Here is a 25002-nt window from a genome sequence, read left to right as displayed (position 1 = left end):
GGACGGTGAAGCATCGCATCTAACCAGAGCAATGTATGAACGGTTTATGAGATGATGGGCTTCAGGTGAATGCCTACTGTTTCATTTGAATAGATATTTAAAGATCGCTCTCGGATATGTCCCCATGTTCATCGCGCTGCAGACTGTGTGCAAATGTTATCTAATTGCTGCTATAATGACGCCTGCTGTGTGGCCCCGTTTGTAAAGTGCCGGTCATAAGACCTGCAGCGGCACACTCCAGAGCGTTTGTTGTGGCTGGCGCCGCGGGTCCACTCCGAAAACAAGCTGACCATAAGGCTCGGAATGGGGGCCGCTCATAGACGACATGCCGTGCCCGTCAGGCTGATGGTGCTTTCTCCGGAGTAAAGCTGCACGTGCTGATGGAATCCATGTCCAGCTGATGAAATCTTGAGATGTTTTGTTGTAGGGCATTCCGAGGTTTTAAAAGGTTAATAAATCATCCAAATGGGGTCGGTTGATTAAAGTCATTTGAATGAGTCGGTGGCTGACTGGATTATATTTCAGGTTCCTTTTCCATGCACTTAATGAAATGATTTCTTTATGGTCAGCTGCTTTTTTGCTACGATTAACCCTCGCATGTGTGCGGCGTTTTCCAGCTTCTAATGTGTAGGGGGGGGGGGGGTCGGTTGGACCCCCCCTTGCCGTTTGGCCCCTGATCGAGCTAGAGCTTCGCGGAAAAAACGAGCGTGTTGCCCGTGACGAGAGGAAGCCGATGATACCCAATTTTAAGGTCCTAGGTCATTGGTTGACCTTCCAGGTCAGGTCAATGACCCAAAGTCGGGAAAATCGGGACCTGTTAGAAAGTCGTAAAGTGTGGCTGCTAAGGGGTTTTTCGGGGTGCTGATCACGAATATCGTGTTAGTTTTGATCACAGATGATGTCTTGAAGCATTTAGACCAGGTCGGGTCAGGTCAGGTCAGGTCAACCAGTAGGCGTCGTGACGGGTATTCGTAGTACGTGTCAACCGCCTCTGACAGCTTCGTAACATGTTACGAAGTCACCAAAACTACTTCGTAAATGTTCAAATGGTTGCTAAATTCGAATCCAGCTCCAAAAACTAGCCTAGAAACATTTAAAACTCGAAAAAGTGACCCGAGGTCACCCGAGGTCACCAAAGGTCAATGACCTGACCTGACCTTCAGGTGACCTTGACACACACGGGAGTAACATCAAATCACATGTTTGAACGTTTGAAACCACGAAAAGCTTGCAAACACGCGGCTAGTGCGAGCCGACATACGCGAAATCGCGATTCCGGTCAAACATGGTCTCGGAAAAGAGGTCACAGGTCAAAGGTCATTTGGGTCAGGGTCATGATATTTTCAGGGTAGGTGTAAAATTGATCAATGCGAGGGTACTGAAAGTTTCGTCGCGATCGGCCGCTTTTTACGCGAGTTATTCGCGAAAAACCATGGGGGGGTCCATCCGACCCCCCCCCCCCCTACACATGCGAGGGTTAAGGTAGAACCTTCTAGGATATGGTCTGTCATACATGCTCTCTGGACATATATCTAAGCTGATTTGGGGCAGCTAGCACTTGAATGATAGGTAGCATAATACTTATATGCAACTGAAAGCTACTCCGGAAAGGGCTAACTCAGAAGAAAAACTGCATTCCCATCAAAACCGCATGAGCTCTGGGGCTGACGCTGCCATGCAATAATCTTGTTTGCAGACCAACCGGTTATATGCACCGGAACTAAGGGATTCTTTATGAATCTCAGAGATTAACATTAAGAAGGCTTCACAAACTTCCCCCAGTGTCCTCGGTCTCAATTAAACTCAACGCGATATACTATATGCAGGTGCACAGACTTCGCAGGTGTAATGGGTCACACCGGACTAGATAGTCCCTAAATGAGTGAAAACACGAGCGACATTTACAACAGCTTACCTGCCGACCGCCACGACGCAGCGGCTCAAACCGTTCGGCCAGCGTCCCTGAATCCTAACACTGGGGCCACACCGCACCTTCAGGTCACGTGACGTACCATACATAGATGGGCTCGTATCAAATCACGTGACCATAGTCGGTGTCGGCAACTGCGAGAAACATTCGCCGCAACGAGTGACTGCATTCATTATCAGGAACAGCGTGGAGAGCTACGTTGTCGGGCCGTCCGCTTTTGACGGGCGCGTCGCTTCTTTCCCGAGCCCCGCTGTGCGGCGCCCCATGCGTCTCACGTGATTGGAATAAAGAGGTTACAGGGGGTCACGCGCACGCATAGCCGCGTGCATGGCGCAATCGCCGACTGCTGAGGATGGAGATGAATGGGAGGTCGTCAGCACTCAGCAGCGTCTTCTGCAGACGGCGCTGACGGAGCCGAACAATGAAGATAGCGCCGGCAACCATGCGCCAATAAACGCACAGCGCCGTAACGAAATTTTAAATATTCCTTATACACCGCCCGTCTGCTGCTAGTCAGCTTATTCAGATCCCTCCATGTCTTCTCATCGCAAGCGTATGCAAACCACGGCCAAGTCACTGACATCTGCTCTGGTGTGAGGCAAGACGAGCGACGAAGATGGATGCAACATTCTTCTGCGGAACTTCTCATGATTCATCGGCTGCGAAGGCTTCTTTGAAGCCTCGTCCAGTGACCAGACGTGCATGCTTCGCGTCATTAAGCGAGCAAGTGGCTTTGAAGTGGGCATCACCATCCATCTTGCCATCGTGAAATACGTGGCAAACGTCCTCGCAACGTCCGGAACATGCTGCAGTGCCATTAGCGCTGGTAAAGTGAAATATGTTTCTCAGGTCTTCCCCGCATCAGAAGAAAGGAAGTGACTTGTTGGGAGGCATTGACGTCAAGACTAAGGAGACTGCGCTTGAAGGATAGTTTCTCAATTCTCCCTCATATCCCCATTCTTCTTCGGCAGGCTTAGGTACTCAAAATTATTCCCGACTGGACAGCAAAGCACATGACTTATCCCGGTACCTTTTAGTTTTACTACGTAGAGCGGCATCCTAAGAGGATGATCTACACTACAGCGTTATCGCTTTATCAGTGCTGAGTGCCTTTGATTTTGCTCACATTTTACCTTTTTCTGAGGAGAGCTGTCGCGATAGGAATGACTGAGAGTGATGAGCACTGCTGTTTATTGTCGTGATTCAAACGTTCTTGGCCTTTTACCTATGATCAGGAAACCTGTGATGTTCGTTACATATGCATTATGCATACGTGTGTTTAGTGTTATATGCACCCGACTGAAGATGCGTTTTATGAAAGCAAGTCACTTTGATTCCTGACTCGACTTCACCACAAGCGCATCGAAACCTTCTCCGATGAAAAGAGTTATCATAAATATGCACATTTCACATTTATTTCATCACTCTACTTCACTATATTTCACCCCGAAGTAACGGACCCTCCTGGCTCAGGCAGGTCACGCTCTCTTCTCCATGTAAGAGACACGTCACCAGAGTTCCAACGCGACCCGTGCTGCGGGGGCGGCTACGGGCGCTCCTCTGCTCCGTTACCGCAAGTTCCTAGACACCACCAGCTTCATAAACGTCACCAACCGTCACCGGGGTCACCAGACGTCACCAACCGTCACCAGACATCACCAGACCCACCCAGCGTCCCAGGTGTCCTGGTGACAAACAGCGGCAGCAGCCGGCCCCCGCGGGGAGGACCGTGTCGTCACTGAGGGTCGCACGTGCCAGTCACCAGGTCACCGGGTCGCACAATAGTCCCTCCCCCTCCCCCGCCCCCGCCCCGCCGCGTGTGGGGACAACGGACAGCGCGACGGCAATGTAAATTGGACTCGGCAGTGAGCAGACAACCCAGCCGAGTTGTGAAATGGTTAGACGGTGTCCGCTACTGTACAGCTTCTGTAGGTGCGCCACCGTCCTGCAAGAGTCGCTGAAGAAATGTTGACCCAGTTAGCTTGAACTTCATAGAATTCATGTACTTTGATGCGAATATCCAAAATGTCTTTTATTTAAGCAAGGTTTTCTTACTCGAATTTCTACTCGTTTTAGGGGCTACGTTGTATTCATCTTGTGGATGATATGAATCAGAGGCATTTTTATCCGGGTCATGTAGCCGGCAAATGATTTTGATTGACGTTCTATTTTAGCTATTTTATTGCCCAGAACGTAAATGTAGTTGATTTCCTGTAAATACAGGTGACAAGTTCGAGAAGGATGAAGTTTGGACTTTCAACATTTACATTCGATGAAATCGTATCGACTTTATTACTTTGACTCCAACATTGCTTGAAGCATTGCCGATTACCTACTCAGCGCTAACCCGGACTCCAAGATTACATATACGGTGGAACTGGAGACAAATGCGATGCCGCGAAACAACGCCATAGAGCCGTCCATGTTCCATTCATGCCACCTAAAGTTAGCCCAGTGACAAAACAAAAACAGAGGAGAAAAACAGCGCCACCTGAGCTGATAACCCTGACTTGGCTGGCGGGATTGAGCCCTCAGCGGTCCCAACTCTGACGTGCAAATGCATTTTCTCCGGTACCAGACTGCAATGTCATACTTCAGCCTGTCAGGCGCACTTTCCAAACGCGAACCACCACTTGAAGGACACTCCCGCATCTCCATGAATTACAGCCTCGTACTCACGCATATACGCATACGCAGCCCGTATCATTTACGCCCGGAGCTCACGATAAGCACCGATGAGCATGCATGAATGGTGAGGGGGTGCGCTTGGAGTCCAACGCTGGTGCGCAGGTACTGCATCATCACCCACCATCTCGGACACCGTTCCGTGCTTCTATCCTCAGGATACTGAAATCCTTCTCCTCCACACCGCAACCCCCCTCCGGGCTGGACAGGCACCTTTATATCATGCGGGCTGCTCCTTCGGAGCGGCACCGCTGCTCCCGAGGGAGCGCACCCCGTAGCCGGGTGCAGTGAGTGCCTTGGGTGGGTGGCCTGTCCTCTGGACGGGCTCAGCCCCGGCGACTCACTAGGGTGCCTGCTCAGACCAATGTCTCTCCCTAATTCCTATCATCCTTCCGGCTCTGCAATGGTCTTGTCAGACCGAAAGGGCCTAACCCAACAAAACAAAACAAACAAACAAACCATCTCGGAGACTCGGCCCCGGCAATATGCTGGTGCGTAGGTTAGAGGGAAGAGTTGGCGCAGTGGATCTTGCAGTGGAGTGGCGCTGAAGGCACTAATACCGATAAGGCTACAGACGGCAGAAGAGCTGTTCATAAACGGCGTCACATAAACCAGAACCGTTCAACTATCCATCTGTCTGCCTGGCTAGACGGTACGGTGTTGGCGCCGCCTCGTCATTGAACCGAGACAGACGCTCTGAGGATGTGATAAGTGTCTGCCATCGGACCTTAATTCGAAATGATTGAAGATAAATGTTTGGTTTACGTGATAAAGTTACGTCAGCAGTTATAACTACAAATCGTTTGCATATTTACGTAAATTGATCCACGAGAAAGACCATTCAGGCTGAAATATTCACCTAGGTAGATGGGCAAATATTCAAAAGCCATGGCATACGGTCGGAACCTGAGATTAATTGCGCATCATTTTCATTTTGTTATAATTATTTGATCACTGGCAAGTGGTTTTTGGAGACCAAGATGGCTTAAGATGGTAGAAGTAATAAGCAGAACAAGTTTAAATACTTGACCCAAGTCACATTTATCAAATGATGATCGGCGACGCTGTATCTTACGTTGAGACACATGGCTGGCAAGCAATGGCTAAGATCGGGCTCAAACCTGAAACCGTCCCACCCTCCACGGTGTGACGTGTCGGAACATTCTGGTGTTGGCGTCGTTCTCATTCCTCGGTGACGGTTTGTTCATCCATTCACCGATCAGTGACGCAGTGAATCACTCGGGGGGCGGCCCACCGCTCCCGGTCGGCCGGGTCTGTGACCTGTGTCGAGTCTGTCGCCGACGAGCCCGCCGAGGGCCTGGGGTCAGTAGGTGAGCCTGACCCCGGGGAGGGGGGGGGGCTGAGTCAGGCGGGGAGGGGCAGACGGAAATACCGGGCGGCGGCGGCCGGATCCAGCCCGGGACGGGTGGCCGCAGTCTGTCCAGATCCGGATGATAAGTCGCCGGAGCTAAGTGTGAACATGCTCACCGGCACGCAAACATCCGGTCATTCTGAACTTGGTGGCCAGTCTGCGCCCGTCTCTGACAGGATCAGGGTTTCTTCTGGGTGTGCTGCGTATAAGCGACTTGTCAAAAGTGATTCACACTTGGCGACTTCCTTCTCGTTCCGATAGCCAAACACGATCGCTTATGTTTATGCATGTGAACTGGCATGGAACGGTGACCGGAACTTTGGATAGTGACTCATAGGTAATGTCCAATGATGCCTGCTCTCGAATGAAAATGCCCCTTATCCAGCTTCAGTGCGAGGGGAGGGGAGTCGCGCTTGGCGTTCCAACTCCCCGGAACGTGACCGTTTGAATGGTTACGTGGATTACGTGACAAAGTCTGGCGTTAGTCGTTACATTATGAACTGCACGGTATACACGAGACTTAGCGAGTCGCATTTAACCGTCATACCGGTATTACCAATGACCACCGTCCCCCCGCCCCCGCCCTTAAATTTATGAGCAATTCGTCTTAAAACAAAGGTATCCATGATCCATTCCATTTACGTAGGTGCCATCAATGTAATCCTTTATATGAATTGATGCGGCGCTCTTTTAAGCCAGTATTGGCTGTAATTTGCACTATGAACTCTGGCTCTATACCGAAAGCAATTATTACAGTGCCGGGTCAAAGCACTCGTTCCATTGCGTCTATTCAATGGCATAATGACTAGCAGTCGATGAGCAATAACCATGCGCAACGCACATCGTGTGCGTATAATCACGATTCAATATGCACACGGTAGATGATTGCAATTATAGCAATACCACCCACACACTAATCTCCGCGCGGCTGCAAAGCCATTGCCCCCTGCCACATGGTTCCCCGCAGGCGCAAGATGGGTCCAGCCTTGGACCCAGACCACACTCCTAACAATCTTACCTCAAATCGAGCCCGCCCACCATGTCTTCCAACACACAGGTAGAGAATGGGAGGCAGAGTCGGAGAGGAGAGAGAGAGACGGAGAGAGCTCACGACATGTACTAAAATTACCATCGGCACCGCGTCGACGCCTGCGCGCGTGTAATGGGCTTTCTAGACGCATGTGCGTCGGGATGATTGATGATGGCTAGGTTGTTGGCGTGGGTGGGTGGCGGCCGGGTCTCCTGGGCGGCTCACTTTACACCCTGCCTGCTGAGTCAGCTGATGGGGAACGGGTTGTGCGGACCGCCAGGTGTGCGTGAGTTGGTATAGGGAAGCGGCAGAGACGACTGGAGTGGCTATTACTACAACCAGACGTGACCGCGACGTCGTCCATGAGATAGCGCCGTTGGGAGGGTGACTTTACGACGGTCTACTGTCGTAAACGCCGACTGAAGGTGCCCTAACGATGGCGAGGGACGGGGCGAACAATACAGCCGGGTGGTAGGCGGATGGGTCCGGAGCTGGGACAGGTGGTTCGCTCAGCGTATACTCGCTGCCCTGCGGACCACACCTAAACCACACTCCGGGCCGGCGCGCCTGTTCGCTAACTGCACTGTCGGATGAAGATGGCCGGTATGACGAGTCATCAGGATACGTTCAAAATCGCGCAGCGGCTGGAGAAGTGATGTGTTAGGGGCTGTGTTGACCCAAACGTGGCCCTCTCGTCAAGTCTGGTGGCGGGGTGCGTTCGGAGTGACTGGCTGCGGTCGGCGGCCTCGAGGCGGCAGAAATCTGCGCACAAAAACGGGATTTCGCAGGCAGACTCTCGAACAATCTGCCTCGCAAAAACCACTGTGTTAGTGTGTTTATGTCATTCGCTGCGCGTATCTCATTTCCAGAGGTGTTTGAAATGACGCCGACGCTGTAACTCTCCGCCGACTTAGAGAAAACTAGCAAATTACATAACTCAGCCGCGACTTGGTTTACTATGCGTGTACACTGTACTGAAAACATACCTTTGAGCTTCGAGTTTGACCTTAGTTCGATATTAAAGGGCGAGGTGGTTGTGAAGAGAGGAGAGAGGGAGAGGAAGCAAAATGGGCGGATGGAAAATTTGATGAATCTTTGTTGGAGTTGGCGCTCGATTGCCGTTCTGAACAAAAGCCGTTTTCACGACGGGCTATCCGGCGAATGCACCTGACTTGACCAAATCTGCACCTTATTTCTTTTACAGCAAATATCTTCATTTTATGAATTTATTTCAGTGTTTTAATCGATGATACTCTCTGATAATATGACAAAGCAGGCATATAAGCAATTAGTGCAACCCTAGCTGATAGCTGCTAAGAGACACACTGAACCTGATTTGACCAAATCTGCACCTAATCTGTACCAGATGTGCACCAAATGTGTACCAGATGGCCGTCGTGAAAACGGCTAATATTCACTTGGATCGTACCTGATCTGAACAGTGGCCCGAACACTTTTAACCGGCTGACCGCACCCTGTCTGACCGTCTGACCTTATCTATTCGGCTCTTTCGACGGTACCACGTCTGGCCGTCTAACCGTGTCTCGTTCAGTGGCGGATCCAGGGGGGGGGGCAAAATGGGCATTTGCCCCCCCCCAAACGGCATGATTTTAACATTACGCCTATGGACGATGCATGGAAAGAATCGATACATTTTTATGGTTTGCCCCCCCCCCAAACCTCTGAGCTGGATCCGCCTCTGGTCTCGTTTGACCGTCTGATCGCATCCCGTCAGACTCTGTCTTGTCTGATCGTGCAACGTCTTATCTTTCGACGGTACCTCATCTGACCGTCTGATAGTACCTTATCTGACCGTTCCTCATCTTACCGTCTGTTCGTACCGGCGATCTAACAATCCAACCGCGCCTCATCTGGCCTGTCCACTATCGATCGCTCTGACATCGCGCGTACCTCCGTTCCCCCAGGAGACAGAGACGAGATGCTGACCAAAATGATGCTCGACGTAGCCAAGCACAGCTGTAGCAAGCCAGCGCTCGAGCTCGTCTCCGTGGCTCACGAGCACCCGAACCCGAGCGTCTCCTACGTGCCGTCCAGCGTGCTGCTAGCACGTTGCAGCGACCGCACCGGCTGCTGTGGCGACGAAGTCAGAAGCTGCGTCTCCAAGACTCATGTCACTGTCGAACTTCCCGTCCTGGTGAGCAGGAGGTGTCGTATGGGGAGGGGGGGGGGGCTGAGGAATGCTTGATGAAGCTCTCAGGGCTTGGGTGGGGGTGGGATGGGGGGCTGGTTGAGAGGTAACGCTTGTGATGAAAGAGTGAATTTGTCCCTTGTTCTTAACTTGCCTCTGTACCGAACGTGATGAGTCTGTTTTAGAAAACGGGTTAATGCATGGCTGCTTAGTCAAAGGGCTAAGTAATGGCGAGGAAGGCATTGATTCTAATTTAGAACCGGACATTCTGCCTTCTTTAACCTCTACCTTGAATTTGGACCGGCTATTAAAGGAAACCAAACCTCCTTTTCACAGGTGAATGTTCTCTCAGGAAACACGGGCAGCTCTTTTCAGTATTTGACTTTTAGAAACGACACCGAATGCGAATGCTTGGATAAGAAGGAAGTGGCAGTGCGGACTGACGAATGTCCCATGAACCTGCAGGCCAGTGACGACAGGTAGGTTCTGAACCATGAAGTCAGTGCGGATAGTGTTGTGACCCTGCCAACTAGGGATAAAGAGCAGCTTTGCGTTGGATATCGCGCAGTATCTAATTTATTTTGATGCGCCAATGCATTTTAATTCGGCGTTATGAAAACATTAGCGAGACATTGGATTGAGAATAGCGTGGTGTTGGTCTTAGAGTGATTTTAGCCTAAATAGGGACTCGGTGTGTCACATCAGAGTAAAAAGTATTTGTTTTCCATCGATCCATTAATGAAAAATGATTATGAATAATGATCCAATGCTTTTCAGTGATACTCAAGGAGCTACACACAGAAAAAGGCACAGCAAACAACAGAACAGGAGCAGCAAAACAGAAAAATCAACAGGAGCAACGTAAGTAAAATATCATTTTTGCGTTTTGATCGGTTGTCCGACTCGTTATATATCACTTGGTTGATGTATGTACCTACTAAGTACATCATTTACTTAAGCATAATTTTCTAAAGTTGTAGGTACTTACGTCAGCGCTAAACATGGAACTTATTCGGTATTGTGGGCCTCACCATTCTCCAACATGGAAAGATGCTGCTGTTACTCTTACCACTATTTTAAAGCCTGAACAATATCCGAGTCGGGAATACGGGCCACTTTTTTAGCTGTTCTAGTTATAGCATTTTGAGCTTGAGCTTGGAACTAATCCTTTTTTAAGAAGGCCTATTCAGCGAATAGTGTGCGTGTACCAATATTTTATATGCAATAACAATGCTCAATCATGACCACTGTATAGGTACGCTTTCTGAACTCAGCTTTAGCGCCATTCCAGTTGACCAATGTCATGTGTTCACTGATGACGCCTTGTCACAGGTGCCAATGCACAGGCGAGTTCGCTCCGCGCATTCTGCCCAGGGGACGCTGCAAATGCGACTGTTTCGTCGGCAACCGCAAGTGCAAACGGATACAGCGCGGCAGAGTCCATGTGTCAGAATCCGATAACAGGTGAGAGAGAGAGAGAGAGAAAAAAGAAAGAAAGAAAGAAGAGAGAGAGAGAGAGAGAGAGAGAGAGAGAGAGAGAGAGAGAGAGAGAGAGAGAGAGAGAGGGGGGGGGAGATCCGGCACGGGGGCACTCTCAGCATACCGAGATATCTGTTCTTTACGCAGAACTGTGTACAATGCAGGTACATACATACAAGGTTCGCCAATACACAGAACTATGTATAAGGTCCGCCAAGAGTGTGGCCTTCCTCCCTATAATTTAGTTGCACGCTGATACGCTGGCGTCCTTGCTATTGCAGGATTGCGTGTGTTTTTGCTGTAACGGAATCCAATTTCCATGTCATTTAGGACTCCGTCCGCAGTCGTTTACATGGCTATGTATTTGCGCGGTAGTTTGCAGAAACAAATAAACGCGCTCAAATTGTCTTACTCTGTGTCAAACATTCTCATTCGATATTCAACACCATTCTTAAGCAGCATCTTCTTTTTATGCTTATAGAGTGTGGTTAATTTTATGGAAACACTTTTTAAAGTTACAACTTGACATGGCTATTGACCAAAGTAACCGTATAGTCGCTGTCATTTGGTACGTATCTCATAACGTGGATGACCTCTACATATACCTATATTATGCTTCTCGTTACTCTACAATAAAGATTCGTTCTAGAGATGTCAATCGGATACCAACTTTTTGGTATACCGATACCAAACCGATACCAACTTGGTATTTGGTATTTTGTTGGTATCATGAATCGTCACTAATATATAAGAGGTTAAAAGAAATCGGTAAAAAGTTGGTATTTCTCTCATGTTTCCAAGTTGGTTTGGTTTCGGTATTTCCCCATGGTTTTGCTTGATATTTGGTTTGGTATCGTATTCCGATTTTCCGTAATTGACATCACTAATTCGTTCCAATCAGCTACTCTCAGCTGAACTGTGTGACTGATGACTGAGCGTTACATGAGCATGTGTCACCGATACTTTGCTCCATATTAGCACCACTAAACCGGTAACTCTGTTCCATAGGTGTATCGTGCAAGGCGACTGCAAAGCGCCTGTATGCCGCTACGGCAAATACAAGCGCACCCGTAGTCGCTGTCCTCGCCGGAAAGGTGAATTTCGACGAGACCGCTTCGTCGTCTGAAGCAGCCAATACCATCGCGACTGCAAGGTCAAGGTCAATGCTGACCCAATCAGAACTGAGCGTGTCACTGACGCGCGCGTGACGTCACAGTGATGTCATTCATGACGTGAAAGTGCGTCACGATACCACCGCCGGGAGAACAGCGGAGCGGGAGAGTTCCCCGCCAGTCCCGAGGGCAGAGTACGATCTGCTGTATAGTGATCTGAGCTTGTTGGTGATGCAGTGGAACCGGTGGATGAACCCGCCAGGGACGGGGGAGGGAGGGTTACATCTCTCCGTCTACCGTTATTTGGCGAGACGTTTTGTGCTTTTGGAGGGCTCGGCACTGGCTGTGTGCCGTCGTTTTTCCAAGGGTTTCGCTTCGGTCTGACGTACTCGTATTGTGTAGATTGGTAGTTGACGTGTTGTGTGTAGATCCATGTTGCGTGAAGTGTAGATGCGTACCGTTAAAAGAGCCAGCCGAAGGACGCATGCTCTGCCGTTTGCGCAGTGCGCTACTCGAGTCTGCTGTTATGTATGTGTTTGTGTGTGTGTGCACGTGCGCTCGCGTGTGTATATTATGTACGTGCAAATATGTGGAATGCATGCTTGTTTCGGAAACAGAAGCAGCTAATAAAAAGTTTGAGGAGCGGCCACGCTTCAAGTTTTAGCGAAAACAACTGATGGCTGCTTTGATGAAAGCATGTCTTCAGGCGGTGCCTGCGACCGCATCGTACCGTTGCTGGGGTTACCAACGGTTTGAGTGCGCCATGCGTTATATTGTAATACAATGCAGGTTGACCACGTCTTGTGCCGTTCTCATAAACGTTTTAATATATTTCCAGCGATGCAGACCGATTGTTGTGTTTCATTCGCAAACTGATATCTCAACCATGCGAGAAGAACGGCAAAATGAAAAATCGGGCGTTGTTGTTTGAGCTAAATAGACGTTTTCCAGCATGGAACCGATTCGACAAAATCCAGAAATGAGTTGTAAGGCGTAGTAAGTCAAGTAATTCGTGTTGGTACGAGTGCGATTCTTATTCAACCGAAAAACAGCAAACCCTTATCAGCCCGAATGATCGAAACCGAGACTTGTTAAAAAGGCGCAGGTTGTCCTTAAATACCGTACCAAGCTGTTTTTGCTTTATTCGCTCGATTAACTCGAACATCTAATTTGCATTTTAAAATGTTTAACAGCGTGAAGACGGTTACGCTCGTAAGTTGTGAAGTTTGATGTTATATGCTTGACGATTTATTAGATAGCTGCCTGCTGCTCACATTTAAGTCCGTGTTGAAATTGTTGTAGCTGTCCGATCAGCAGCAGGCATCCTTCCGGCAATGGAAGATGACATCGGCTAAGCATAATCGGCACTGGAGTCAGGCCGCCGACCGGGCTGTTGGCTGAGGCAGTTTCGGGGGGGGGAGAAAATGCTGCTTAGCTCTGGATCAAACTCTGGAGTATAAAAACTATTAGGAGCATAAATAAGGGCGCAAATATGGAAATATAGTCGTTTTTTAGCTCACCGCTCGGACCCACAGCCCACAGGTTCATCCCTCAGTCATGCAATGCAACTAGCAGCGTCATCTGACTATCCTCGTACACCACCCACAAACCTCTACGTCTCTCATCCACCGCTAGATGTCAGTGCTAGCCTCTGTGTAGCGGCAGTGGACATCGATTGGCGGCGCGCGCCGGGGGTCGGCCGCTGCGCCGTGTGTCGTCTGGTCGGCGGGGAGGGGCGCGCGGGGGAGGGGGCGGGCCGTGGCCGGCGACCGTCGGTGGCCGCGCAGACTGTGCCGCCGGCGGCGGGAGGGGACGTGTCGGCCGCTCCGGCCAGAATCGATGCGGTGATGTGCGGTGCTGCGGTGACGGCCGACGGTTCAGCGGAGAGTGCACGTGACCGCGCCGGGCGCGATGAGTGAGACCGAGCCGGCCGAGGCGGGCCGCCTGAACGGCGTGGGCCGGCACCTCTCGATGGGCGGTGAGCCGCCGCCAGAGCCGCGGCCGGCCCAGAAGCCGCTCAGAAAGACCAAGTCGGTGTCGTTTCACAGTGCTACGTGTCTCAGGAGCGAGCGGAAAGTCTCCAGTGGTGAGTGCCAAATCGGCCGGGTGTTCCGGCCCGCCGCCCCCGGGGCAAAGGTCACTGGTCTGCTGCAGTGACCGGTGACCATGGGCACCAGGGGAGGCGGGACTGTCTGGAGCTGCAGGACAGCTCGCAGTTGGGATTTTACACCAGTGTTGGTCCAAGTTTTGTCTGTTGCTAGCTTGCTAATACTCGTAATCTCTGTCCGCTGTTCAACAGTTCAGCATGTCAAAAGTTCTGTGTCAGCTTCCATCGATCAATTATTGTATGTCAATGTCTTCAGTACCTCTTCACTTTGCAAAGGCGTTTACAGTTAGCTGCAAATCTCATGTTTATCTCGCCGCATGTTAAGATCATGTCGGTATCAGTGTCACCGATATCAACCTTTCATCAGTCACTCGGAAAACACTTCAACTTCCCGCCGGCCATTCGTCAACCACCAACTCAACGTCAACGGCCAACCGTCATTCGCCATCCGTCATCCACCAACCGTCATCCTCAAACCGTCATCCGACACCTCACGGCCCTGTCACCCCGTCAACTTCTCAGTTCAAGTCAACACATCGGCTGGCGCCTGGTAAGCCGGTCACCAGCCACCGTTTCAACTGTTTATCAGGTGCCAAAGGAACAATCAGTTGCCTTCCGAGTAGAATTTGATCAGCGGGTAGGTACCGGTGGGTGTCCTTCGAGCATGGTTTCACTCCCATCAACTTCGCTGTTGTTGGTGATGCAGCCGTCACCTAGCCCTTTTTTCGTAGCTGAGGCCGTAGTAGGTCGCGCGGGTCCTATCTTGGTCTTTTCCGCCCGCCTATAGTGCCGCGTGCGTGGGAAGAGTGTTTAGTTTATGCCCGCGCTCCTGCGCCCGATCAGGACTCGGGCCCTGCAGTCGGATCGGGAGTTGGATCGCGAATCGCGGTCGTCATTGGCAACTGTCATCATCTCGTGCAGCCGCCTGCTCCTACATTTCCGCGAACGGGAAACGGCCAGGCGCGGGGCGCACTCGTTCTGAGAGGGGAGGGGGCGGGCACAGGACGGGGAGCTGTGCGGGTACAGCAGGACGAGAGAGGGGGAGGGGCGCACTCGCTGACTGAGCGGAAGCAGACGATCCAATGTCGTCACTCATCGGACGCGAGCGGGACTGGTCGAGTCACGCATGTGAGGACAGATTGGCGTCTGTTCGGTACCGTCGCAGGGCCTCCTCTAAGGATTTTTCACTGGGTGGGCAAAATTTTCGCTACTCCCCTGCCCAAGGGTGGATCCAGCCACTGTTTTGGGGTTCAACCAATTTCATAACCTGTTACCGGGGGGGGGGGGGGCGGGGGTGAGGCGAAATAAGCAGTGCCGTTATTGGAAATAAGATGATAGTTTGCAAAGTTAACGTTTGTCGTATGTTTTATGGTTAGCAATCAGGCGCGCACACAGGATTTTTGAATGGGGGGGGGGGCACGACCTTCGAACTGGGCCCCCCATGCCGAAGGCCCCCCCCCCCAAAAAAAAAATACGGCCCACGGGGCTATATTTCGGTTGGTTTGAAGCTTGAGCAATTGGTTTGTCAATGCATGGTAAAACAATTATTTCGGTACCAGCTTAATTTTCAAAACATATATATGTTTACGCTGGGCTGTTTTTTCTCAAATGCGACTCTGAGCCGGTACATATACCTAATCATCTAATTTATTACGTAAAACATTTCATTAATAAACATTTTTGCAGGTCCCTCAGAAATCAGCCCCGGGCAGCGACTGACTGCCGGCCGGCCGACCGGCCCCGGGTGGCTAGAAGCAGGGGCCGGTCACTGTTTGGCCCGGATGTGTAGGAGCGGGAGCAGCACTCCTTTTTCACGTATATTCGCATATTTTTTTAGGCACATCGACATGAAATGTCATTATATCTGATACGATGCGGGATCACAGACTAGAGATCCAGCTTATAACTTATATTTAATGCTTAACCAATGAATCAAATCAACAGGACTATGTACGATGCATATCGGACACGTACCCAGAATTTCGCCCAAGAGGGGGTCACCTGCTGGTCACCTGACCCCGGGCCCGCGAGTCACCCGGGCGCCCGGGGTCAGCTCAGGCAAGGATGTACCCAGGACCTTTCGATGGGAGGAGGGAGGCACGGTGGGTCCAGTCTCACTGGCAGACGGGTCTCTTTAAAACGGTCTTTGCATGAGAAAATGTGGAAAATTGGCAAGCAAAAGTATCATTTATGCCCGAGGAGTGTGCCTAATGTACACTAATGCCTAATTTACATGGTATTTTACGAGCGAGCGAAGCGAGCGAGCTCCTCAGAGTCACCGGTGTGTGGCGCGTTCAGAGGTGCCACTGAAAGGCCGTCAGATGCGCTGGTGTTGGGTCCTCACAGGCGCCGTTGCGGGGTCTTAGGGCTTAGAGACACTGGTGGGGCCATCATTGGCATGTGTGTGGCCCTGCAAAATGGCCTGCAAGTGGAAAGTGGCCCGTCATAGGCTGGCAAGGACACTCGGAGGCTGGTAAGAGGCCCTCAGAGTCACTGGTACGCGGCCCTCAGAGGCGTCGGTGTAGGCCCTTAACCCGCGCCCTGCTGGGGGGGGGGGGGTGTTTGAACACCCCCCCCCCCTTGTGGTTTTTCGCGAATATTTCAAAAACGGCGGCGCGGAGCGCCGCCGTTTTTAGTACACCTTATCATACATCAATTCTACACATGTTGTGAAAATTTCAGACCAAGGTCATTCAAGGTCAGGTCACCAGGTCACTTGAAGTGACCTCACCTCATAAAAAGTTTCAATGTCTGTCATAGCTACACCGAGTGACCGATCGCTTTGAAACTTTCAGCGATTGCTAAGAGCAATAGCATGTACAAAATGTATATCTCAGAATTTTGATATCGATGACCTAAGGTCAGGTCAATTTTGCGACCTCCCCATTATAAGTCAATGGGAGAAAATTGAAATGCGCCTCTTTTGGACGAAAGACATTATAAACACTCCCAAACACTGAATTACAAGTGGTTTAGACACACTGAACATGAAAATGGTGTCCGTGACCCCTGTTTATGCCCTGAGGTCATCTTAGGTCACGAATGGTATCTAACAGTTTTTCGCAAATAACTTTTGATAGAGGCATGCTAGAGCGATGAAAACGCCTTAGATGTATTCAGCTCAACGATACGGATCGACTGATATGCAACATGACCCTTTCCGGTCAGGTCATGACCTTGACCTGAGGTCAAATTTTCAAGTTGACCTTTCAAGGTCAAGTTATAGTTCATTCGATGCGTCTTGACGAGAGGAACACGATGCCGGTAAAAGTGAGCTCGCACAAGGCTTGGGTCAAAAGTTATTGCAGAAAAACTGTTTCCGAACAAATCGGCTATTTTTGCAGTTTTTGCCCCCTGCAGGTAAAACCGTTGACGTTAGGTCAAATCTGAGAACAATACTCAGAAAGGGCGTTAATAGGGCTATCGAATGCGCTTTTCCGCGGCGCTGTAGCTCTATTGGTTCCCGAGTTATGCGTTGGCTTCTTGGAAATTGTCGACATTCGACCTGAAAATCGGCGAAATTTTGCCTTCAATGACCTCTGGTGACCTGACCTTTGACCTGACCAAAAAATTGACCGAAGTGATTTCCTCATTATTTTTGGCGCTCTTTCGAACGCCGCCTTCCGCGTATCGCTACGTGGCCCAGGAGCCGATTTAGAAGGGAGGGTGTTCAAACACCCCCCCCCCCCAGCAGGGCGTGGAAATCCAGGACCCCCAGCAGGGCGCGGGTTAACCCTCGCCCGCACATGGGGGGGGGGTTGCCACCCCCCCCCAGGTAGTCTTTCTGCTCTGCACTCAACATTTTTAGAGCTAGAAGGCTGATTTTTCGTATAGCTGCTCCTTTATCCTTTCTTGATGTCCACTGAAAATTTCAAGTTTCTGTGGTTTTTGGTTTCGGAGATATGACCTTGTTTTTCAGGTCATGTCATGGCCCAAATGGCCAATTCTCAACATCTTGCGTTGGCTATGGGCCTTGTGAGCTTTTAACACCTTGATTTCGGCCTTTTATGCCAATCCTACCTCCCACCTATCATGAAACATGTTGTTCGACGATGTACAGAGGTCAAGGTCAGGGTCAAGGTCAACCTAGGTCATCTAAGATAATTGCGTTTTAGGCAAGCTGAATTTACTTTTTTTGAAATTTTTTGACTACATTTTTGGTAAAAGCTTCTCAGATCATGATTTCATGTAATATGGACACATAAACAATCGGTGCACACATCAGTACCTATACACACAGACACACACAGACATACAAACACATATTATTGACCTTGACCTAACTTGACCTGAGATGACCTCAGCAGCAAAAACCTGGTCGGGTAGTGTGACAAAGAGGTTCTAGCTGGCTTGGCACCAGAAAACGGCATCGTCATCGGTAGGTATATGACAAGCAGCGCGCTTGATATCCAACGGTGACCTAAAACAGCAACATTTTTTAGTTTGACCTGACCTGGAAGGTCAATGACTGACCTGAGAAGGTAAAACTGGGTATCATTGGATTCGTCTCTTCCCAAAGAATCTTTTTGGTCTCTACCGCTAAGCTCTATCTCCAACAGGAACGAAACGGCGCGGGGGGGTGGCAACCACCCCCCCCCCCCCATGTGCGTTCTAGGATGGGAAAATGGCATGTGCGGGCGAGGGTTAAGATGCGCTGGTGGGGGTCCCTTGGAGGTGGGGCGAGGGGCCTCGCAGTTGCCGTTGTGGGTGCCTTTAGAAACACTGGTGTGGACCGTGTGTCTATCACAGACGGATGTGGAGCCATAGCAGCCAATCCCTCGTTGGCCGTTACTGCTTAGGGCCCTGAGCGGCTGGCGAGGTCTCTCAGAAACCGGCATTGGGCCTTTATGAAGATAATTGTGGCTACATAGGAGCCAATAACGTCCCCCCACAAGCCCTGTGGTGTCCTTCCGACTTGAAGTGCGGCCAGCGCTAACCCTCTGCTACCAACTGGCGCCGCAGGGCCCCTCGGTTTCGAAGGAACCTTAAAGGGACTATCCCACATTCTAAAATGTTGTTAAAACCAGTTAAATTGTGCCCGGCTTTATAGATTTGATGACCAGGAACACGGTTCTGGCATTTATATTTCATTAAACATCTTAGGCTTCCCATATTCCAAACACAAACTTTCAAATATGTGACGTCACAGCCCAAAATTACCTCCTTCCCCAGGCCACATTACTGTCATAAAGCTGGTTCTTTTTAATCTGTAGGCACGACAACAAAGTTCAGACCAAGTTTTAAGCGATTTTTCAACGAACAAACCCATTTAAATCAGAATGACTAAACGAGGTGACGTCACACTAACGGTCGCTCCATGTTGAAGATAGGGCCTTGTACAAGGCCCATTTTCAAATGAAGGGAACGAATTTCTTCAACACCAAGAGGCCGCGGGGGTTGCAACATAGATAGATAGTATAGTGGTTTCTGAACCTCGCTGCAAACTTGGCTATCTCAACTCAAACCCCATGTTAAAGGTGGGATAGTCCCTTTAAACCCGAGAACGGGCACGTACCCCCTCGCTCCCTTGCTATGTCACTGAATCCAAGTGATGGGACCCTTTAGGTAATCAGGGGCGTTTCAGATGACCAGGGGTTTTCAATTGATCAGGGGCCCACCAGGTGACCATGGCCCCTCTGGTAACCAGGCGCCCCTTAAGTAACCAGGGACCCCATCAATAACCAGGGCCCCTCAGTAAACGGGGGCCACTCAGGTAAATGTAGGAGTCCCGCAGATAACCAGGGCCGACAAGGTTTCTCAGGTCCGTTTTTTGACAAGGCTCTTATTGACTCAGGTGCGAGCCCTTTGCCATCAGCAGAGGGCCCTTTCAAGCCTTTTGAGGGCCGTTTAACGTCTCTTGAGTTCCCATTGAGGCCTTCTAAATGCCCTTTGAGCAGTCGAGGGGCCTTTGAGGCCTTTTGAGGGTCTCTTGACGTCAGCTGAGGACCGTTGGACGCCAGCTGAGGATCGTTTTTGGGCCCTTCTGATGGCCATTAGACGCCAATGGATGACCCTCTGACACCAACTGGGGCCCTCTGACACCAGCTAAGGGCACTTTAAGTTTGACGCTAGCTCAGGGCCCTCTGAGATTAGCTGGGGGGGCCTCTGACGCTAGCTCAAGGCCCTTTGACGCTCTTTAAGGCCTTCTGAGGGCCCCTTGAGGTCTTCTAAGGGCCCCTTAAGGCTTTTTGAGGGCCGCTTGACGCCAACTGAGGACCGTTTGAGGCCTACTGATGGCCATTTGGCGCCAGCTGGGGGCCCTCTGTCACCAGCTAAGGACCCTTTAGAGCCTTCGGAGAGCCATTTGACGCAAGGGCATGGCCCTCTGACGCCAGCTCAGGGACCTTTGACACCCTTTAAGGCCTTCTGACGTCCGTTTGACGTTAGCTGAGGGCCCTTTGAGGCTATCTGAGGGCCCTTTAAGGCCATCTGAGAGTCCTTTGAGGTCATCTGAGGGCCCTTTGACACCATCTGAGGGCCCTTTGACACCATCTAAGGGCCCTTTGACACCAGATGAGGGCCCTATGACGCTAACTGAGGGCCCTTCGAGGCCATCTGAGGGCCTTTTGAAACCATCTGAGGGCCCTTTAAGGCCATTTGAGGGCCCGTTGTACACGGTCTTCGGTGGTCTAAGGATTAGTTAGAGGCCCATTTGAGGCGGCCTTCGGCCGCCTCAAATGGGCCCCTTCCTTCGAGTTGGGCCCCCCAACTCGAATGGGGGGGGGGCACAGGCCCGTGTGCCCCCCTTGTGTGCGCCCTTGTTAGCAATGCTCGAGCGATTCGTTCCAGAGTTACATGTACAGCCCTCTGCAAACTGCGTGGTAGGTAGGTATTCTTATTCGGTATTCTTGCTATTTTGACAATGCACCAGTTTTTGTGACCTTGTGACCTGACCTCGGGTCACTGGAACCTAAAACTCCAAGGCCAAGTGACAAACAGATGCTCCAAGTCGTGTCTTAAATTTGGTAGCGCTACGTGCTATAGAACTCACGCTATCAACGAAAAACTCTGGCATTCGGTTGCCGCTAAACTGTTAGTCCAATTTTCCCCTGACCTTGTACCGGGTTTGTGACCTGGTGACCTGACCTGAAAAGACTAGAGACCTGAAATTTTCAGGACAAGTGCCAAAAGGTTGCCCCAGAGGGTATGCGAAATTTGAGCGCCGCCGTTTTTACGTTATTTGTGAAAAGCCTTAGGGGGTGCATCAACCCCCCTCATCGGGCGAGGGCTAACTAACATAATACATTGTAGTAAAGGCTACCCGAACCGGTAATGATTCTTGCTTATTTGTTCAGCTCAGCCGTATTTAGAGATTTAGCTGGCTTTGTCCATGAATAACAATATCGGCAGGGGCGTAGCCAAGGGGGAGGGGCCACGGGGGCAATGGCCCCCTCCCTTGAGCGCAAAACGCGCCATGGGAGAGCCCCTCAGGCCCCGGGATATTTTTTCAAACACTGGATAAAACGTCTTTTACTCGGAAGAAAATTGATATCGAAGTTTCATTTCTCTGGCCTTCTGATGACCCAATGGGCCCCTACACTCATCCGATGACCCCCGGTTTTCTGGGGCCCCTGGTCGCCTAGGGGGCCCCGGTCGCTTGAGGGCTAGTCGCCTGGGGGCCCCTGGTCGCCTGGGGGCCTGGTCGCCTGGCCCCTGCCCCCTGGTCGCCTGGAAGAACGTTTGTCACCTGCAGTGGCATAGCCAATGAGGGGGCCAAAGGGACCATGCCCCCCCCCCCCCTGGAAGCCAGGGGTCCTTATTCTATAGGGGCCCCTGGCTGACACAGTGGGCCCTTGGCGACGCAAAGGCCCCTGCGGCAGATCCTTTGACACAGCTGAGTAGTTATAGTTTGGCCAAGAGAGCCCCAATTTTAGAGCCTTGGGGCCCTATTGAAACCAGGGGGCCAGTTGGATGGGATGGGATCAACTTGGGTCCAACGGTGTGTAAACAGAATCAATGCGTTCCGACTGTTGGTCTGACCCTATATCGGTTTGAGGGAGCTCGGATCGGATCCACTGTCGATTTGAGGGGGCCCTATCGGTTTGAGAAAGCCCTCAAATGCCCTGAACGGGTCCTTAGTTTGTCTAAGAGAGCCATCCGTCGGCATGACTGGGCCTCTGCAAGTGCAAGGAGGGCTTTTGTCGGTCTTAGTGGCCCTTAGGCGGCTTATATGACCCTCAGACGGCTTACGAGGCTCTCATGCGCTGTAGGGGCCTCTGACGGTCTGAAGAACCCTCATCCGACCTACGGGCCCTCAGACCGCCCTCAAAACCGACTGGCGACTCTATGAAGCTATTCGTGGGCCTATCTAACAGGGCCCATGGACTGCTTACCCCCTAAGTTCTAATATTTTTGTTAATAAATATTTTTTCCCTATTTATTTGGGCCCCCTCCAAAAAATATTGGATGCAACCAGATGGCTTTTTGGATTTTGAGGGGGTTATCTTGGGCCCCTGTGCGTTTGGCCCCCTCCTTGAGGAAATCCTGGCTACGCCCCTGAATATCGGGCAACCAGAAAACTTTTTTTGGCCTTCAAACAGCATCCAGTTTGCTTAAGACCAGAAAGGTAGTACCGGACGTCCGGCCGGACCAGAATTTTTGCATTTGCTTCTGGGTGGGCAAATCGACGCCACTGGGTGGGCAATTGTGGTGACTGGGTGGGCATTTGCCCACCCAGTGGGTATGTTAGAGGAGGCCCTGTACCGTCGAGCTGGGCCAGGGCCACCGGACGCGGCCTAGACCGGCGAGAAGGGGAGCTGATCCGACCCTCGGGAGCACATCACATCTGCAGATTTCTGCAATCGTGCAGAATGTGTTTACTTCACTAAGGACACGAGATCGATTTCTAGACTTCGATTCCAAGCCTGCAACTTTCCGGACTGATCGTTTCGTCGAAACTTCCGGAAACGTTACCACGAGCCGGCATTCGCCCCGCGGTGTCCCGCTGCGGTCATTTTTCCCGCAGCGGGAGGTTCTCCTTTCCTTGTCCCGTAGCTGGTGGTCGGTATCCACCGGGCACGGTGGGCTAGTGTGTGCAGTTGTGTTCCACATTGACCACCTCCCGCTGGCCGCTGCAGTCTCGTTGCTAACCGACCTGCAGAAAGCTACTGTCAAGTGTCCAATAAGTCCATCTTTCCCTTGGAGACCGGCATGAGTAGAGGGGACAGTGGGTGGAAGGGTAAAGTGGTAGACGGCCCTTTTCTGGACTGCCTCCATCCGCCACTTCAACTGGAAGTGGTGGCACCCGAACTGGAAGCAGTGACCGTGAGTCGGGACCTGATGTCAGCAGTTCTCATGAATAACCCATCAATACACGGCACACTTCGGGTCAGGTATAATCGATGAATATTCCGACTCCCACTGGCACCCGTGACGTAATGTTTTGAAAATATCTGATACCACATGGAAACAAACACTAGTCGGAGACAGAACACTGAAAGAAGGGAGCGGATGTTTGGGACTGGGGTACGAAAGCCGTAGCCGGACTTCCTCTGCCTGACATCAGACAAGCAATACGCATCATCAACTACGGCCATACGTCATGGCTCATGGCCATGGTCAATTGTCATGGATTTAGGAGTTAGGTCATGGATTGGTGTGTGTGCGACTTGTTGCTTAAATCTACTGTCAACATTTATGCTTTTTTGAGGAAGTGGTATGAAGAGTTTCCTGTGAATGCTCCTTGCTCACTTTATTTCTCCATGCATTCTTCCCATCTTCTCAGCCTGCCGGCCGTAAAGTACCGGGGATACGTGGCCTGTCTTGACTGAGGTCCGGGGATACCCAGTCTTTGGACGTTCCCGTGACCGTCCGGTTTTTCATCCTGATAAGCTCACAACTACAGGGCAGACTCTCGGTGCAGCCCAGTGTTCACCAAGGTGTAACATCACTGCCATGCTGTTGATAAAAACTGTCAATGGAGATCCATTTTTTCACATGCATAAACAGTAAAAAAAAAAACGATCACGTTGGGATGTCAAAAATATCATTCATGTGGCCTTAGTGACTGCTGAGTAATACGTACATCAATACATTAGATGATGCTGTAAACTGATGGACGGTTTGAAACAAGCATATGGGCGAGTGGAGATGTCGAAGCGATGAAGTCCAAATAAAGCTGATCGAACAAAATTAAATAAATTCGAGATTATGATAATCCAAATTTATAGCGAAGTCAATTGCAGCGATAGGAGGCCGGTTTACAAATATCTCCCTACTACCAGCCTGCTACGAGTACGAACTGTAGCTCCCAATTCCACATTATAGGACTGTCCAGCACACTGAGCCTTTTTCCATTCGGTTTGTATAGCTGAGTGATGCTTTGTTGATGTTTGGCCTAACCGATCCCGAAACCTACGCCGTCTGAAGTTTGGTAGGCTCGCCAGAGGTCCTGTTTTCAGCGTTTGACGGGAGCGAGGGCCGGGAACACATGCCGGCTCCCACAGTCCAGTGGTGCTGTATGTACAACGGCAGACAGACAAACAGTGTCGACTAGCTTGGCGAGGGCAGTGTGTAGTTTTTGTTACACATGTCTGGCATGACAAGGCGCTATACGTGTCAGACAGAATGTTGTACAAAGCGGGAACAGCTGGTTTTAAATCCGTATTTAGTGGCGATCAATTTTGTTGATGTCTCTTATTGCATAACAGTGATATGCTGAAGTTTTTTTTTTCCTGAAAAAGGATACTCGTAGTTACCGTTGCACTTCCATCACATCTGAGATCGCATCTCAGTGCCTGCGGGAGCCCGCGTACTTTTTTTAGTCGGAAAGCTGATAATACCTAAGTCATATGTCAATATCCCAGAGAGCAGAGCCGTTATAATGTGGCAGCACGAGCAGTCATGGAGAGACGTTTCTTATGAACAATTTGCTTCAGTCGACAGACAAGGGGTGATATTTAAACAACGCTACCTAAAGCATCTATATGACATGTTATTGACATTGTACATATGAGCTGTGCAATCATTGCTTACTTGTGTGCGTGCCGCTTATAGCAGTCCCCACTAGGGGATGCTTTTGAAGTTAACCGTTCTGTCTAACTCACAGCTTGGCTAATGGTCACACTCCCGTCACTGCTAGCATGAGCTGGCTTTAACCTCGGTAAAGGACTTCAATTACAACATTTACGGCACTTCCA

At 50.6% G+C, this 25002-nt stretch overlaps 2 protein-coding genes across 3 annotated transcripts in view; both read left to right on the top strand.

Annotated features, from left to right (window-relative positions):
• LOC122368050 overlaps positions 1–12606 on the top strand; it is a 40414-nt gene extending 27808 nt beyond the window's left edge. For both annotated transcript variants that reach the window (XM_043341664.1, XM_043341665.1), the window contains exons 3-7: positions 8943–9172; positions 9503–9645; positions 9944–10027; positions 10499–10630; positions 11654–12606. In XM_043341664.1, coding sequence (XP_043197599.1) covers positions 8943–9172; positions 9503–9645; positions 9944–10027; positions 10499–10630; positions 11654–11771 — 707 coding nt within the window. In that variant the 3' untranslated portion in view covers positions 11772–12606. The remainder of the gene's footprint in view (positions 1–8942; positions 9173–9502; positions 9646–9943; positions 10028–10498; positions 10631–11653) is intronic.
• An 896-nt stretch (positions 12607–13502) lies between these two features.
• Positions 13503–25002, top strand: part of LOC122368044 (inactive phospholipase C-like protein 1) — a 74770-nt gene continuing 63270 nt past the window's right edge. Inside the window, 1 exon segment of the mRNA XM_043341640.1 lies at positions 13503–13843. Within this exon segment, the coding sequence (XP_043197575.1) occupies positions 13669–13843 (175 nt within the window). The 5' untranslated portion in view covers positions 13503–13668.

Source organism: Amphibalanus amphitrite, unplaced genomic scaffold (assembly GCF_019059575.1).
Source record: "Amphibalanus amphitrite isolate SeventyFive unplaced genomic scaffold, NRLGWU_Aamphi_draft 000917F_arrow, whole genome shotgun sequence".
NCBI classification, from domain to species: domain Eukaryota; kingdom Metazoa; phylum Arthropoda; class Thecostraca; order Balanomorpha; family Balanidae; genus Amphibalanus; species Amphibalanus amphitrite.
The sequence above is the reverse complement of the archived record's forward strand: the minus strand, read 5'-3'. Positions and strand labels throughout refer to the sequence as shown.